The 14640-nt window shown below is 36.8% G+C and overlaps 1 protein-coding gene across 1 annotated transcript in view; it reads left to right on the plus strand.

Moving 5' to 3' along the window:
• Positions 1–11081, plus strand: part of LOC107315549 (LIM domain-binding protein 3-like) — an 83511-nt gene extending 72430 nt beyond the window's left edge. Inside the window, exons 9-10 of the mRNA XM_032445482.1 lie at positions 9366–9401; positions 10799–11081. Of these exons, the coding sequence (XP_032301373.1) occupies positions 9366–9401; positions 10799–11066 (304 nt within the window). The 3' untranslated portion in view covers positions 11067–11081. The remainder of the gene's footprint in view (positions 1–9365; positions 9402–10798) is intronic.
• The last annotated feature ends 3559 nt before the right edge of the window (positions 11082–14640 follow it).

Below are 14640 nucleotides of genomic sequence, written 5' to 3' on the forward strand. Positions count from 1 at the left end.
TACTTCATTTCTTTAAGACAATAACTGCTCCAACTGATTATTGAAAGAAGGTGCACTTTTCTTTCCACAGTAGAAAATCTGGTCAAAAAGATTTTCCCTATTATCTGTGGTTCTTACCTTTAAACTATCTGAATTAGAATCAATCTGACAAAATAATTGAAGAAAATTTTCTTAATTGTGAAAGAGAAAATGGCATAATTAATCAATGCTAGATGACAAGATACTGATAATACATTAGAGATTTCCTTTTGAGTAATATACTTTTCCTGGCATATTTACGTATAAAGGCCCTTGGGATGTGGCTGGTGAAGTGAGATCTTTCTATTTGAACAGTACAACAGTGCTTCAGTTTTAAACAGCCCATCAAACTAAGGTTCAACTGTCCAAAATGCTCACACGCGCTTCTGTTTTTTGTTTAAAGTACACCAAGAGAAGTATGACTTCTGTTTCTAGTTTATGCTCTGATCATTAAATGATAGGGGGGAAAAAAATGGATTTGAATTAAACTACATTAATAGTTTCCATAGAAACAGTTGATATTATCCCTTAGTGATCTGCTCTAGTAGATAGTAGACCCTAGTGCTGACTGAAACTGAAGCTGCAGGTGATAAAGCAACAAAAGGTTAATTCTGTTGCAGATCTACTTACAGTCCAAATAACAAGTGTTTTTTATTTTATTAACTTCTTTTAACTGCAGATTGGGTTATTTTATCTGGTAGCAGTAATTCTGACCAAAGAGATTAACATGTAAATTTGAAACACAGTTTTGCAGCAGTTTATATTGGAGAGAACAAAACATGTTGATACTCTCATTTTGTGGGCAGGAAAAGCTGCTGTTCTTGAAGGATTTTGCATAGATCAACCAAATATGATTGTTTAAAGAATTAAAAAAGCAATCTCAGACATTTGGGGAAAAAAAAGTTTGCCTTTTATTTAAGAGTACAAGGACAGCAGTCCGTTTTAAAACGTACTTACCTCAGTAAAATATAGGTACTGTAGCAGTTCAATTAACATAACATTTAATGCACAACATTCATTTATATTTTCCTTATGAGAATGCAAGCACATTCCAATCCCATCTCAATTGTATCTGTGGACAATCAGCATAAACTGATACCAGCACAAAATAAGAGTAATGTTTTTGCTTCTCCTGTGTGTTGCTAATATCAGACGTCAATTCAGAATGGGTAAATCTTATTTGTGCATCCAAATTAAATGGTTTTCTGAGTAAATATCTGATATTTTTTCCACTTAAATAGCAAATGTTTCCTTAAGTGTTTTCTTAAGTGTTTTATGAATGTTATATGTGGTTACTATTTATTTCAAATAGTTCTAGTGCATGTAATGTAATGAAATTGTCTGTACTATATCTGAATGTTTTTATTTAATGTTATTTTAAAGATATTTTTAAATAACCAGAACAGCACAGTTTGATTCGTTATGAAATTAATGCAAATATAATTAAAGGGACATCTTCCCCTTATGTCTGCTTCTGTGGATTTAACAATAGATGGTGCATATAAGCCATGTAATCTTAAAGACATAGAGTTATAAACCGTTTCCCTGGAGGACTGAAAATAAACTGCCAGTACTCTACAAACTTGGAGAATTTCAGTCCTTTATGTAACCTTGGGGAAATAATAATAATAATAATAAAAAAATCTTCAATAGTTAGTCATTTTTTGAACTTTTAAAATGAGAATAACCCTGTGGAATTTGCTGTCATTAATCCCTAATGCAAGATCGTTTACTACAGTGTATTTCTACTGGTCCAACCCCTTTAAGAAAAGAAATAATCTAATTTTTCTGTTTAGTTTCTTGTTTACGCTTAACCTCGTAACCCCTTAACTCTTAAACCTAAAAAATCTGCTTCTGTGTTGTCCTGGTGATCTCCAAGTCCCAGAAGTTCATGCTTACAATTATTTCCTCACGCAACTATTAACAGGCTGTGTTTTTCCTTCCTGTGGAGGAGGCAGGCTTTTTCTGTAAGGTGGAAAAGCTGGGCTGCATTTGTCAGTCTATTACCTCTCATTGCTGTGGACTACAACAGGCTTAGACCAGATAAGAATTCATGAGTAGCTATGAGAGGCTGCTAGCTTAGATTTGGCTAGAGGTCAAGCTTTTCCTGGTTGTGTCCTGTTTTAAATATGTCTGGGCTTATCCCCGTGTAAGTTGCTTCTGATCAGTCAACCTCATCTTCCACTGTTTCTTGACCATTTGCGGAAGTCTGCTGTTTTCCTTAGGAAAGATAACCTCAGTTAATGACAGCTATGCTTAAACTAGGTTCCTGGCTGAAGACTCAGTGAGTTGTGTAGTTCTTCAAAATGGCTTTGGTGATCGGCAGGTATAGCTGTATAGGAGCAGAGGACACTGAGGTGGTGACAAGTGTCTTCTACATAATCTCCATGCCAGAAAGGATAGTAAAATGCTGTATGCAGATAGAGGTATTAGCCCCGTATCTTCCCAGTATTGCCATTAAAGCCTTAGTGTTATAAACATTTAACGAAGATACAGCAAATCTGATGCCACTAGGAAATCAAAACCAAAAGGCCTTCCAGGTAAATCTGCTTGTCTGGTTATGACACAGGGAAATGCTCATTTTCTGCTGTGGTATAAGACCGTTTGTTATACACTAACCTTTTTGCTGTATATTGCTGCTTTGTCTTCTACACAAATGGTCTCTTCCTCACCTCTTAGTTTGTGGCAGGAGTACTGACTGCATGCAGGGCATGCTGATGGGACGTGGCAAGAGTGTGTCTTTAGGAAAGCAGGCATGAGATCTTGACCTCTCTTCCTTTTGTGCATGAAAAAAATTGCAAGAGAAGAAAAGTTCTGTGTCTCCTTCTCTTGCCTCTTCCTTTTCACACCTGCCTGCATGGATAGGAAAGGGAATTTTGTGCTATGTAATAAGTGTAAAGGTCACTTTCTCTTCATTGCTATTTCTTTTTCCTTATGCACAACAGTGTAGAGCGTAAGGACAGGAATTCTAGGGTGTGCTTTATCACTTCTGAAGAGTGTAACTCTCAAGTATCACAGAGTTGTTCAAGACTTTCTTTGTAAACCAGGACCAAATAGGAAGGGGTGACCAATCTTTCACTTGTACTTTCATGTTCCCACAGGGAATAAGCTGATTGATTTCATGGTTTCTTCACCACTGTCTACCATGAGCTTTAGTGGCTGGGACTGTCATTACAGATTTAGAAAATACTGAGACACTTGCACAAATTCTAATTAGCAAATGTAGAAATCTAGAATCTTGGTATGGTACATGATAGCAGTAGATGTAGTGGTAGATCTTGGTAAAACCAATTCATAGCTTTCATTAATCAACCTTTTATCAGAGGCCTTCTGCAATGTATGTGGAAATGAATTGTCTGAGGTTTGCTTTCAGGAACAATGGCCTTATTCTCCTTATCAAAGTTAGCTATCTGATACCACCAAGACAAGATCTAAGGTACTTTGATCCTCTTCTTCATATGCCAAAATTTCTGGAGGTTAACATGGCTGGGCTTACCCAGTTGCCAAAAACTTCCTGTCTGTATGCTAAGCAGATAGCTTATTTTTCTGTAAGAGCACATAAAATAAAGCAGAGCTTGGTAGCTAGCTTTTTCACTTCAGCAACATTTCTACAATAAATATTATTAAGTATGTCTATTTATTCCTATCCCTGCTTACCTTTTAGCGTCTGAAGAGCAACAAAACAAAGCATAGCAAGAGTGAATAAACTCAATTATGGACTTGTGTGTGAATCTAGAAGGATAAATTGATGAAAGTTGCCTTTCTTTCCAAAAACACTCCGTGATGTTCAATTGGAAAAGTGAATTTAGCTATCATAGATGCCTTTTTTTGAAGCCAGTTCTCTGTAGAACCAAGTGATCAAAGATGGAAGCTACGAGGTCTGTCGTATCCAGTTGAATGTGCTCACTTAAAACCAAGGGAGTAAGATGAAATTTCAGATGAAATAAACAAATACAGTGAAATAGTTATAAAGCAGTAAAGTAATGCGTAAGAATAATAGAGACTGTCAAAGCTCATGATTCACTTTTGTGTTTACTTTCTGGCTGTAGTGAAATGTATTTTAATCTCTCTTATTTATCATCTCAGTCTTTCGCATGTTCTTGGCCAGCACTTATTTCTTCACTGGCAGAAATGCACATTGCTTTCCTTCCTTCTGTGGAACTGTATGCATCCCATATATGTGTATGCCCACACACATCCTGCCACGGATGCTGATGGATAACCAAAATACCAGTGCATGGTGCAGCTTTCTCTTACTGTACCGTTTTCTTCCACTGCCTTCAATCTAACAAGGCAAAAGCAGTTCTTGCATGTAACAGATTTCTAAGAGGCATGTGTAACCTGGAAGCACCCAGCTTTGTGGTCTGTGGATCATCTGACTGATTCACAGAGCCTTGTGTAAGATGAGCTGGAGAACTGGCTGATGGCTTAGCACTGGCACTGCTTCCTTTTACTCGGTTTCTAAATCTCATTAATGTTAACAAAATTATACTAAGTACTAATAATTTCCTAATAGTTCATTTCCATGTAATCGATTGTTGTTGACCCAGAATGTTATACAATCACAAATGAGAGAAAGGGAAATTAAGAAAGCCCTTAGGGCAATCTGTGAAATAAGATGTAATACATGTTCTGAAAAAAATACTGCCATCTGCTGTCTCATACCACTTGGTTATTTGTTTCAAGAATCTATCAGAAAAGGCACAGTACTGTATCTGAGATGCAGCTTCACATTTATGATAATACCAGGTAGAGAAAGTATGATTTTTCTTACCATCAATGTGCACAAATGAAAAATTGACTTGAAAAACTACCAGATGACAGTGAGGAGATCAGTGAGTTATCTTAGCTTCCCTGGAGCAATGTGAGGTCTCAATGAGGAAAGAACACTCGAGTAAAAGAGAAATCTTTTCCAAGTTTAGGTATTTTTCAATATCTAAACGTACTCACTGTCCTTGTCTACAGTGGTACCAAATAAAACCTGAAAGGTTCCTGTGTTCAGGTGCCTGCTGGTAGATATTATGTTTTACCAGTGGGGTTCTAAAACACTAGAGGGAGCTTTTCAGATAGATCTGAATGCAGAATTGAGGCCAAGGTAGGGAAAGTTCTCTGCAGTATTTTTTATTATTGGAGCTGGAATACATCCAAGCTCAAGTTGTTCCGTATGCTCAGGATTTTGCAGTCTTTGTTCTTATTGAGATGGTGCATTTACCAATAAGATAAACTGGAGAACATACGTACATGTCAAATGTCCATATATAAATCTTAGAGGAGTTATTTCAATACCCAAAGCACAGTTGCTGCTTTGTTTCCATTTGCGTTTATTATTTGAGTGCTAAATGTGATAGCACACTACTAGATGCAACTAAAATCCATAGGAGGTACTTGCTATGATTTAGTGAGCTGCTTTGACTGAGTTCTGTACTACCTATTGAGAATAAGTACAAATGAATCTATGACAGTGCTTGGAAGCATTGGTTCTGTGGCTCTGTCTGTGCAAACCAAAGCACCTTCTGGGAGAAATGGCTTTTCCTGTATAGGAAAGCAGACATACAAGCAGGATAAACTGTGACTGTTTTGGTGTGGGCTGCTCACTTTCTTAACTGAGGTGGCTGAAAAAGAGAGACTAGCTGTTCTTCTGTCCCAAGCTGAAGTTTGAACTAAACCAGCATGATAGTCATCTTCTATCCTTTCCAGTTAACTACCTATGATTTTTTTTATGTGTGTCCTGTGGTGTCTCTGTGAAGATAATAGTTTGCTGAGGTTGCAAAGACACAGCTTGGGGGATTTAAAAAACAACAAAAAAGAGAGAAACCATCTCGATGGTTTTTGTATGCATGTGTTTATGGGAAGATTCTCAGTTCCAAACACAAAGCTAAAAATTGCCTCACCAAATCAGAACTGGATCAGCAGTTACTGTGGCTCATTAAAGAGCGTCCAGCAGTAGCAGAATTTCATGCCGTCAAGAAAAACATGTTTGGAAGGCAGTTATTTAATAACTTTAATGTAGTTTTCTTCCCAGGCACCATAAAAGAAATTTCAGAGAAATTCAACTTAATCTGTAATTCTTAATAAAATTTTTTTCTCTCTTAAGAAGAGGCCGATATGTGTCTTTTAGGTGTTCACTTTAATAGAAAGCTACTGGATGATCTGTACAGTATAGCACCGATAGTCTGCATACTAACATTTATAACAAACCACTCGGTAATCTCTTGCTAAAGAGGAGAGTTGATACTTAGGGTACTTAGTTGAAATTCAAATGCTGATTCATTTCAATTCTCTGTCCTGTCATGCACCTCTTATTTGGCCATGAGCAGTTAGATTTAGTTCCTCCTGTTTAAAATGCAGAACAAAATGCTGCAGGAGAATACTGAGATTATATTAATTATAGCGTTCTCTTAACTGCTTCAGTATTGAAACACAGAAAGGTGTGGAAGGACTACATGATCTCTGAGGATGCCCTCATTCCTTGATGATACCAGATCTTCACTATAGGTTGATTCTTTGTCTAAGACATTATAATGGAACAGAGAGGAGCTATTCAAGAGTGAGTCTAGATTCTTTAAGGGGAGGTAGGTAGAAAGTGCACAATATTAGTATCTCAGTGTTCTTGTTAGATATAAATGCTTGGGAATTTTTCTGTTTATTGCATTTTTGGAAATCAAATGAGAAAGTGCTCATCTACTTAGCACATACAGTTCTGATTCAGTGGAATCCCTTAAAAATCAGTGGGAGCTCTTTTAGGGTCTGGTAGAACACACAAGTTTGGCTTGCAGATGAATTGTTGCTCAAACTCTGGCTACTGTGGGAGAGAATATGACTCTATCTTAATCATTCAGTTAACTCAGTCATGATCACCACATCACATAGCACATTTTTTATGAGAAAGAAACATTTAGTATTTTCTGCTGTATGACAAATCATATAATTTGGACTGACAGTATGTTCCATACTTAAGTCTTGTTTGAGAGACATGTCTAGTATTCAGCAAAGCCTTGTGGGAATTGAGGTGTTCTCTCATAGTCACTGACTGAGGTCCTTCTATCAAAAGCTATTTACTGGGATTAAAAGGAGTGCAGAAAAATCAATAATATTAAATCTCGCCCAGTTACTTCAGAACTACTATCCACTAATATTGGATACAAACTGGCCTTATATCCTGAGCTGCTTTTATACATGCTGTAACAATATTGACATTACAAAGCTTGTCCCAGGGAAGTGTTTGACTCAAAAGTAAAATTAATTCTGTATTTAGTTTGCAAAAAAATATTTGATTGTATCTAGGCAGGAAATTCAATATTTTATTCTTCAGAAGGCAAGTATCGCCAGTAAAACACATCTGATCTTGAGCCTTTCTCACTACTAGCCAAGTAGGAATTATTCCTGTTGTCTGAGAAGAGAAACAGTTCCTGAAAGCAACACTGTGAGGAAGTACTGTGTGCCTTTGAGCTCATCTTTCCCTTTACTCTGCCTTTTTCTATGCTTTACTCTGTGGAAGTATGTTTACTACACTTATCTATCTCTGTACCCTTCACAGCTCCCCTTGCCGTGTTACTTAGTATTGTTATAAACTCAGGGAGAAAGCTTTTGTAAAATCTCAAGCTCAAGTGATGTTCTGCATTTCTCAGTGTAGCCTTTAGCTAGCAAAGCAGAAACAGATGAGTAGATCAGATTAATAGTTACACCAGAGGCCTAATACTGCTTCTGCTCAACCCGCAGCTGCCTGCCTTTTGGCTTTAACTATAGTTTTCCTTAAGTATTTTGTAACACTGAAATTAAACAATGCTTTATTTTATCTTTAGGCTGCAACTGTATTTTTTATTTTAACAGACTTGCATGGTGACGACTCTTGGAATACTAACACTTTCCTATCCTAGCCACTCTCTATTGATTTGTAATCCATCCTCCCCCACTCTGTTTCAGCCTGGTTTTGCTATACAGGATGTTCCAGTGAAATCTCAGCTTGGTTACCATAAAGGCAGTGTTTGGTTTCTCATTGCTTTAGAGTGGTGAGCTATTCATCTTATTGGGGCTGAACTTAGAGAAGGGTGCACGTGCACGTATGCATGTGTACATATTGGAATACATAAAATAAGTCTGATGAAAAGTATTGAGTAGTTTTCAAAACATAATGTAAGGCAATGATCAGAGCACAGCAAAGTGAGATAGTTTAACATCTGCTTTACTTATTTGGAAGGCCTTTTCAGAAAGCAGATTCACTGTGGGTGAATGGGGGCATTTCCTTTCTGTTTTGTAATTTTATATCTCAGTTGTGGGAAGTATTCTAATTTGGCACATTTTAACTTTAAACGTGCTGAGATTCCCGCACGTTTTCTTGACTATAATGTCAGTACAATCAGCCTCTGACTTTAATCATAGATTATCTAAAGTTGGCAAGCACCCACAAGGACCATTGAGTCCAACTCCTGTCTCCATAAAGGACCACCCAAAATTCAAACCATATGTCTGAGAGTGCTGCCCTACGAAGTAAAAATAACCATATTGCTAAATCTTGAGATTTGTCTCAGTTGTTTAACTCAACTAGATCTCAAACATAGAAATCTGAAGGTTAAGAATGATAGTCTTTTCAGTCCTTCCACAAATATACAGTTGCTTGCACTCAGACCAACCTATAATTTCTCTTAGTGTGCTTATACGATTTGCAGCCTATTACAGAAATTGAGGCTGACTTGTTCCTTTCTTCTCTGAAGAGTTGAAATTTCTTGTTTTAATTAATCTTAGAACTGGAAAAAAAAAAAAAAAAAAAAAAAAAAAAAAAGCACTTACTTGGATAGAACATAGAATTCTGAAGTGAGGCCAGGCATGTACAATCCATGATTTTTGTTAACCATTTATTTCCTTATAATTTCTAAAGTACTGGATCTTCAAGGACTGCCCCGATCTGATTATTTTCACCACTTAGATTTGGCATCAGATTATGTTTCATTGGGATACCAATGGAATGTTCTTTAAAAAGGGAATTAACTAAGTAAAAATTATTCCTAAAAATGTATACATAAAGACAGCACCAGATTTGTGTGAGAAATGAGACTTGCAAAACTGGTAATTTTCCTTCAGTTTTCTTTAATATTGATGATGCTCACTGGGAAACTTACAAATTTGGTGAGTTTCATTTAAGAGCTGAAGATGTTTTTCCTAGCCATATTTACGAGCAACCCCTCTAAGATGCTTTTGGCAACCAAACACTTCTCCCAAACCCACCTTCCTTTGCCCTGTGTGTTTTTTGGTTGTTTTTCAATTGTCTTTTTCTTTTTTTCTTTGTGTTTTTTCTGCCACAAATGACAATTGCATTTCCTTTATTCATACGGTATCCCCTCCTTTCACAGAGACAAAGAAAATGTTGCAGCAGCATCAGAAAACAGGTAATTGTTGCTCTATGTTTTCTCCTTTAGCCCTATTCAGTTGGCCTCCTTTCCTGTATTACTCTCACCTCAAAATTATGCAAAATTTGAGGAGACAATAAATGGTATAGGTTTCAACTAAGCAGATTTGCTAGGCAATTCTAATGTAGAATTCACAGAGGTCTGTGAGATGGTAGCAGACATAGTGAAGGGAATTAAGTTGCTCGGAACTTGTGTATAAACATTTCTGTGTCTGATTCTTGCCTACACTGTTTGATCCTTGATGGGATATGAGGTTCTGTAACTTCTTAAATGAATCTCATCTTTTGTTTAATGTGTCAAAGAAATGCCCCTTATTAGTTCATGCCATGAAACAAACTTTACCCCATTTCTTTCCAATTTAAATCATTCCTCCACAAACAACTATTTATGTTTGTTTTTAAAACTTCTCACTGTTCAACAAAAGTTGCATAGAATTAAAATCCAAGTGCAGGCATTATCCTGACTGATGATATAAGCAATGATAACTGGCACTTGGAACCACAGGGAAAATAAGAATTATGTCAAAAAGAATTGAAATAAACTACTTGATTCCTGCATAGCAAGAATTAATCAGAATTAAATCGAAACACAAAATAACACGTTTAGCATTTGAGTAGTTGTTTGATTTGTGTAAAACCATCTACAGGGCTGTGCAGCTGCTCCACTGAAATCTCTTCTTTTGGATTTTACTAGGAATTGTATCTGATTTATGACTGCTGTTAGTGTCACACTGCATTGCCTTAATCTTGCATGGTTTGTCAAACTGTAGCTTTTATCCACCTCCATTATCATCGCAGCTTTGCTATGTGTCTTATTATGATATTCCTAGCAATATGGTTTCCAGATTTAACACAAGGTACTTGTTAAATTCTTGCATCCTTTCCTCATCTTAAGCAGTAATGAAACATCAAAAACTGTTGTGATTTCAAATGCAGTACCACGACTATCTCCTACAGCATGCAGAATTTAGGAATATGTGAAGAACATGCTGGATATTTACAGATAAAAATCTTCTTACAGGAAAGAGACAGAAAAATGAAGCCTTAATTACTAAATCCAGACTTGACTTTTCAGCCACCTTGTTTTATGTTTCTGCCCATGTTCCTGCCAAAGGCTTTGCTCACCTCACAGAAACAACAACTGCTGTCTTAAAGGGTCAGACATTAGTGTTCTATAACTCTGCTTTCTTTGATGTGGAGACGAAGCGATAGGTTATCTGAAAACCATAAAAGTTAAACAATCCTTTCTATTTTAAAGACATCAGTTTCTTCTGTAGCTGGAATTCTCTCTCTTCTTTGGAAACCTACTGCCTAGGGATTTGGAGACATGACAACAAATATCTCATTTACAACTTCCTTGTAATCTTTGTTACCCAGGGCTACAGCTACTACATATGCGCCACAGTATGTGACCTCCAGTGTTATGCAGCCTCCTCAGTCTTGCACCGTGGGTGCCAACACTGGCAGTGCTAAGCCTATGGCCTCCAAGGGCTCTGTGAAGCCTGGAGCGAGTACAAGTCAGAGGGAAGCCAGTTGTGTCACTACTGGCCATAAAGTCTCTCTTTCTTCATCCAGTAATCAAAGGTACACAGTGATGTGTAACTGCGCAACTGACCTGGTTTGGAGCTTTGGAATGGTTTGGTAATAACAACCTCTAACTCTTCCAGACTGGAATGGCTAATGGCCTAAAAGGCAGGTGTGTAAGTTATACAAATTACAGCAATTTCTAATTCTTGTGGGTTTTACTTGTAAGCATTTCATCTATAATGTAGAGACAAGTCATTAGGCACCTTCTGCAGAAAAGCAGCAGCTGAGGTTATGCACTGTGTTTCTCAAATGCTGTCGTATTCAAATGCAGAACTCTTCCACGCTATGTCTTTCTCTAAATACCTTCTCTAGCACTTTTTTTCTATGAATGCAGCAGTAAAAGAGAGAATTTTCCCTATACCTTTTGATTTGTCCCCTGTATTTTCAGTTCTGTACACAAGATCTGTTGGAGGACTTGAAACAAACAGGACTTCATGTTAAATAAAGCAGACTAAACCCAGCTTTATTAACCTAGTCAACTCTTCTTTGGACAGAAAGTCACGAGCCAGGACTCTACTGGGATGACAGTATTTTACATCTCAGAGTGCATTTGTTGCCTCATTTCCTCATTACGGTTGTTAACTGTGATTATCCTTTTAACTCTACTGATTTGTGTTACGTTTGTAGGTGAAAATCAGTTGAGAATATGTATTTATTTTCATCTACCAAATTTACATCATGGATTTTGTGTGTATTGGTTACTGCAAAAACGGACGTGTTTGAGAACATCCATTTCCTATGATTTTCCTTAAAATACATAATGCTATAAAGATAAAAAGTACGTATATATTATTAAAAGTATGTATATATATATGCATATATATATATATACATATATATATATAAAATATGTAATACCTTAAAAAAAAGAATTAACCTGTAGCCTACGTGATCAGGAAGCTGTATTAATAGGTTACTTGTGTTGTAAAACACCATTCACATTTATCTGCTCACTAAGTAGATTAGAATTCTAAAAAGAAGGCAGTTTTTGGGGGGGGGGGGGAAGATTTCTTTTCTTTGAATATCTAAATACAATTATTTAAAATCCATATTGGATCAATTAAAACAGTTCAAGTTAATCTGAACAGTTTCTCTAAAACTGAGTATAGAGAATTATTTGCCCACTGTCCATATTGTGTGCAGTAAGATCATCGTGTTTTAAGGCTTTTACCTTTCCATTTACGTCTATTCTACTTCCTTTTTCTGTTAAACTCTTAACGTATTCTACCCTGCAGGAATGTGATCAAGGCTCTAACATTTTAATCTCTCTGAGAAGCTATTATGGCATGTCAGATAATTTTTGTTTCTTTGAATTTTTCTAAGTTATATCAGTATATTTGCATTTAATTCGTATGTGTGTCCAGTTCTAATTTGTCTCCACACAGGTCCATATCAACATATATTCTCTTTTCTTTCTGTCTTATTTTTTAAACATATATCACAGATTATGTCTTGGTGTTCATTTTGAAGATCATTTCCACACTTAACTAACCTCACTATTTTCTTCTATTCAAGGTATGCAGTCTTGGAGATTCTTTTGAACTCTGTAACCTTTTTCCTTTCAGTGGTAATAGGAAGACAAGATAGGTGACATAATATATTGTTTTTAGAACATGCATTACATTCCATTTTAAAATAGATACATGGTATTGTACAGTTTCTATCTTTTCGTGTTTACTAAGTGAAGTAAGTTTTGGTCAATGTCATGTAATGTTAAAACCTCAGTATCTGCTGTTGCTGAGGAGGGAAGAGGGGGAAATCCTGTGAATTTTCCTCTGCATTTAATCTTAGCTATCAACGTGGTTGTAATAAGAGCGCTTCAATTTCAGTTAATCAAATAGTACAATACTGCATTGAAATAAGAGATACCATCGTTTAGACTACCAAACCCACAGGAGAAGGTGCAAGAGGAGGGGACAGTCTCTTGAAGAGCAAGATGTGTCAGGTGTTCTCAAGTACTGAACATTCATTCTAGCTCCCAAGCAGTGTAGTATCTTAATTCAGTGCTTCTGAAAGGAGTGTAACAAAATGTTATGCAGAATGGCTGAAAGACAGAAAATATGTGCATGATGGTAAAACTGCAGGAAAAAAGGCTCAGAGAATGTTTGGAGGCTGAAATGTGGCTGAAAAATGCTCTTGGAACTGCAAGCTGCCTTTTGTTATTTGATGCTTACTGTGCTCAGAAAAGGATATTCTGGGTATTGTTTCTGTGTTGTAGGGCAGAATCACTTACATGCATTCACCCTCATAGGTGTTGTGTGTAGGAACCTAACTTACAAGTGAGGAGAGAAGGTGTAAAAATGCAGCCATTGTTTTTAATGATGTTCACCAATGTTTGTGGATAAGATGATTATATTAATAGAGCTCTGTGGTTTGTTTTTCATTCTTTTTAAACACACTGAGATAGCTAAAGAAATTCCGAATTTCAGTTTTTATCAGTGGATGACTCTGACTGCGCTGTCATGCGAGGTTGTCTAAGAGACCAACTTCAGACAATTTATCACTCTAATAGATGAGTAATACTTTCCAAAGCTGAGTGAAGGTTCAATGACAAAATGTGTTATTGAGCACTGAGTGCTTGGATGGCAAGCAATGAAAGAAATGTTCGTCAGTTGGCCACAGGACAGGAGGATATATATATTTTTTTCATTTACATTGTCTTGCAATTAAAGGTAAAACGAATATTTATATGTGCCACAAGAGGTCTCCAGTTTAAAGACCTTAAGCTCGTCTCTGAAGAAGTTTTAAAGCTGAGATAGTAACATTTTATGCTATATTTTCCCCTTGTATGCTGTGCACTATTCTTATGTGTAAAATGACTTCTTATTAGTTGATGGGCTGGCCAGCAGAACATGAAGTGAATTTAGGGCAGAGATGAACTAACAGTCAATGGACACTTTATAAACATCTTTCCTGTACCTGTATGGCACAAAATGATTACACTTAGCACAAAGCTGTGTTGACTGTGTCTTTAGGCTTTCAGAACTTGCAGGAAACCTGCTGCTACAAAATTATAATAATATTCCTCAAACTGCTTTTCTACATGTAATTAAGAGGTTTACTCCTTAATGTAAACTTCTACAGGAATGAATGTTGAGCTGAAATTTATCTTATTTTGAAGAGTTTGTGGCAGGGTCTATACAACATCTAAGAACTACATGCCGCGTTTCCTATTGCTGGTTTCAGTGGGAGCAGGACTTGAGTGCTGTATAAGACCTGAGATAAATTTCAGTCATGCAGGACTACGTTACATACCTAACTGCTCGTACAGAAAAGTCTAACAAATGTCTTTTTTTTTCCCCTTTGCATTATTGTGCTTTTCTCTCAGTAACACAGTGCGCTACTATGTTTGTAGCTTCAGGTGCAAACATAGTAGGTTTTTTGCTTTACATCTAGAAATGCCGCTTTTTAAGACGCTTTTTGTTTTATTTAATTTAACTCTAATTAGTAGCCCTGTTGAGCATGCTCCGGTGTCTACCAGCCCTGCCTCTGCCCCTGCACCACACGCTTCAGCACATCAGCCTGCTACCGCTGCTCAAAATACAGCCAGTCTGATGACACCACCAGCAGCCTCTCCCGCCTCAGTAGTGCAAGAGTCTTTCTCATCCTCCTTCCAAAGGTAATGCTTCATT

The sequence above is a fragment of the Coturnix japonica genome, chromosome 6 (genome assembly GCF_001577835.2).
Source record: "Coturnix japonica isolate 7356 chromosome 6, Coturnix japonica 2.1, whole genome shotgun sequence".
NCBI lineage: Eukaryota > Metazoa > Chordata > Aves > Galliformes > Phasianidae > Coturnix > Coturnix japonica.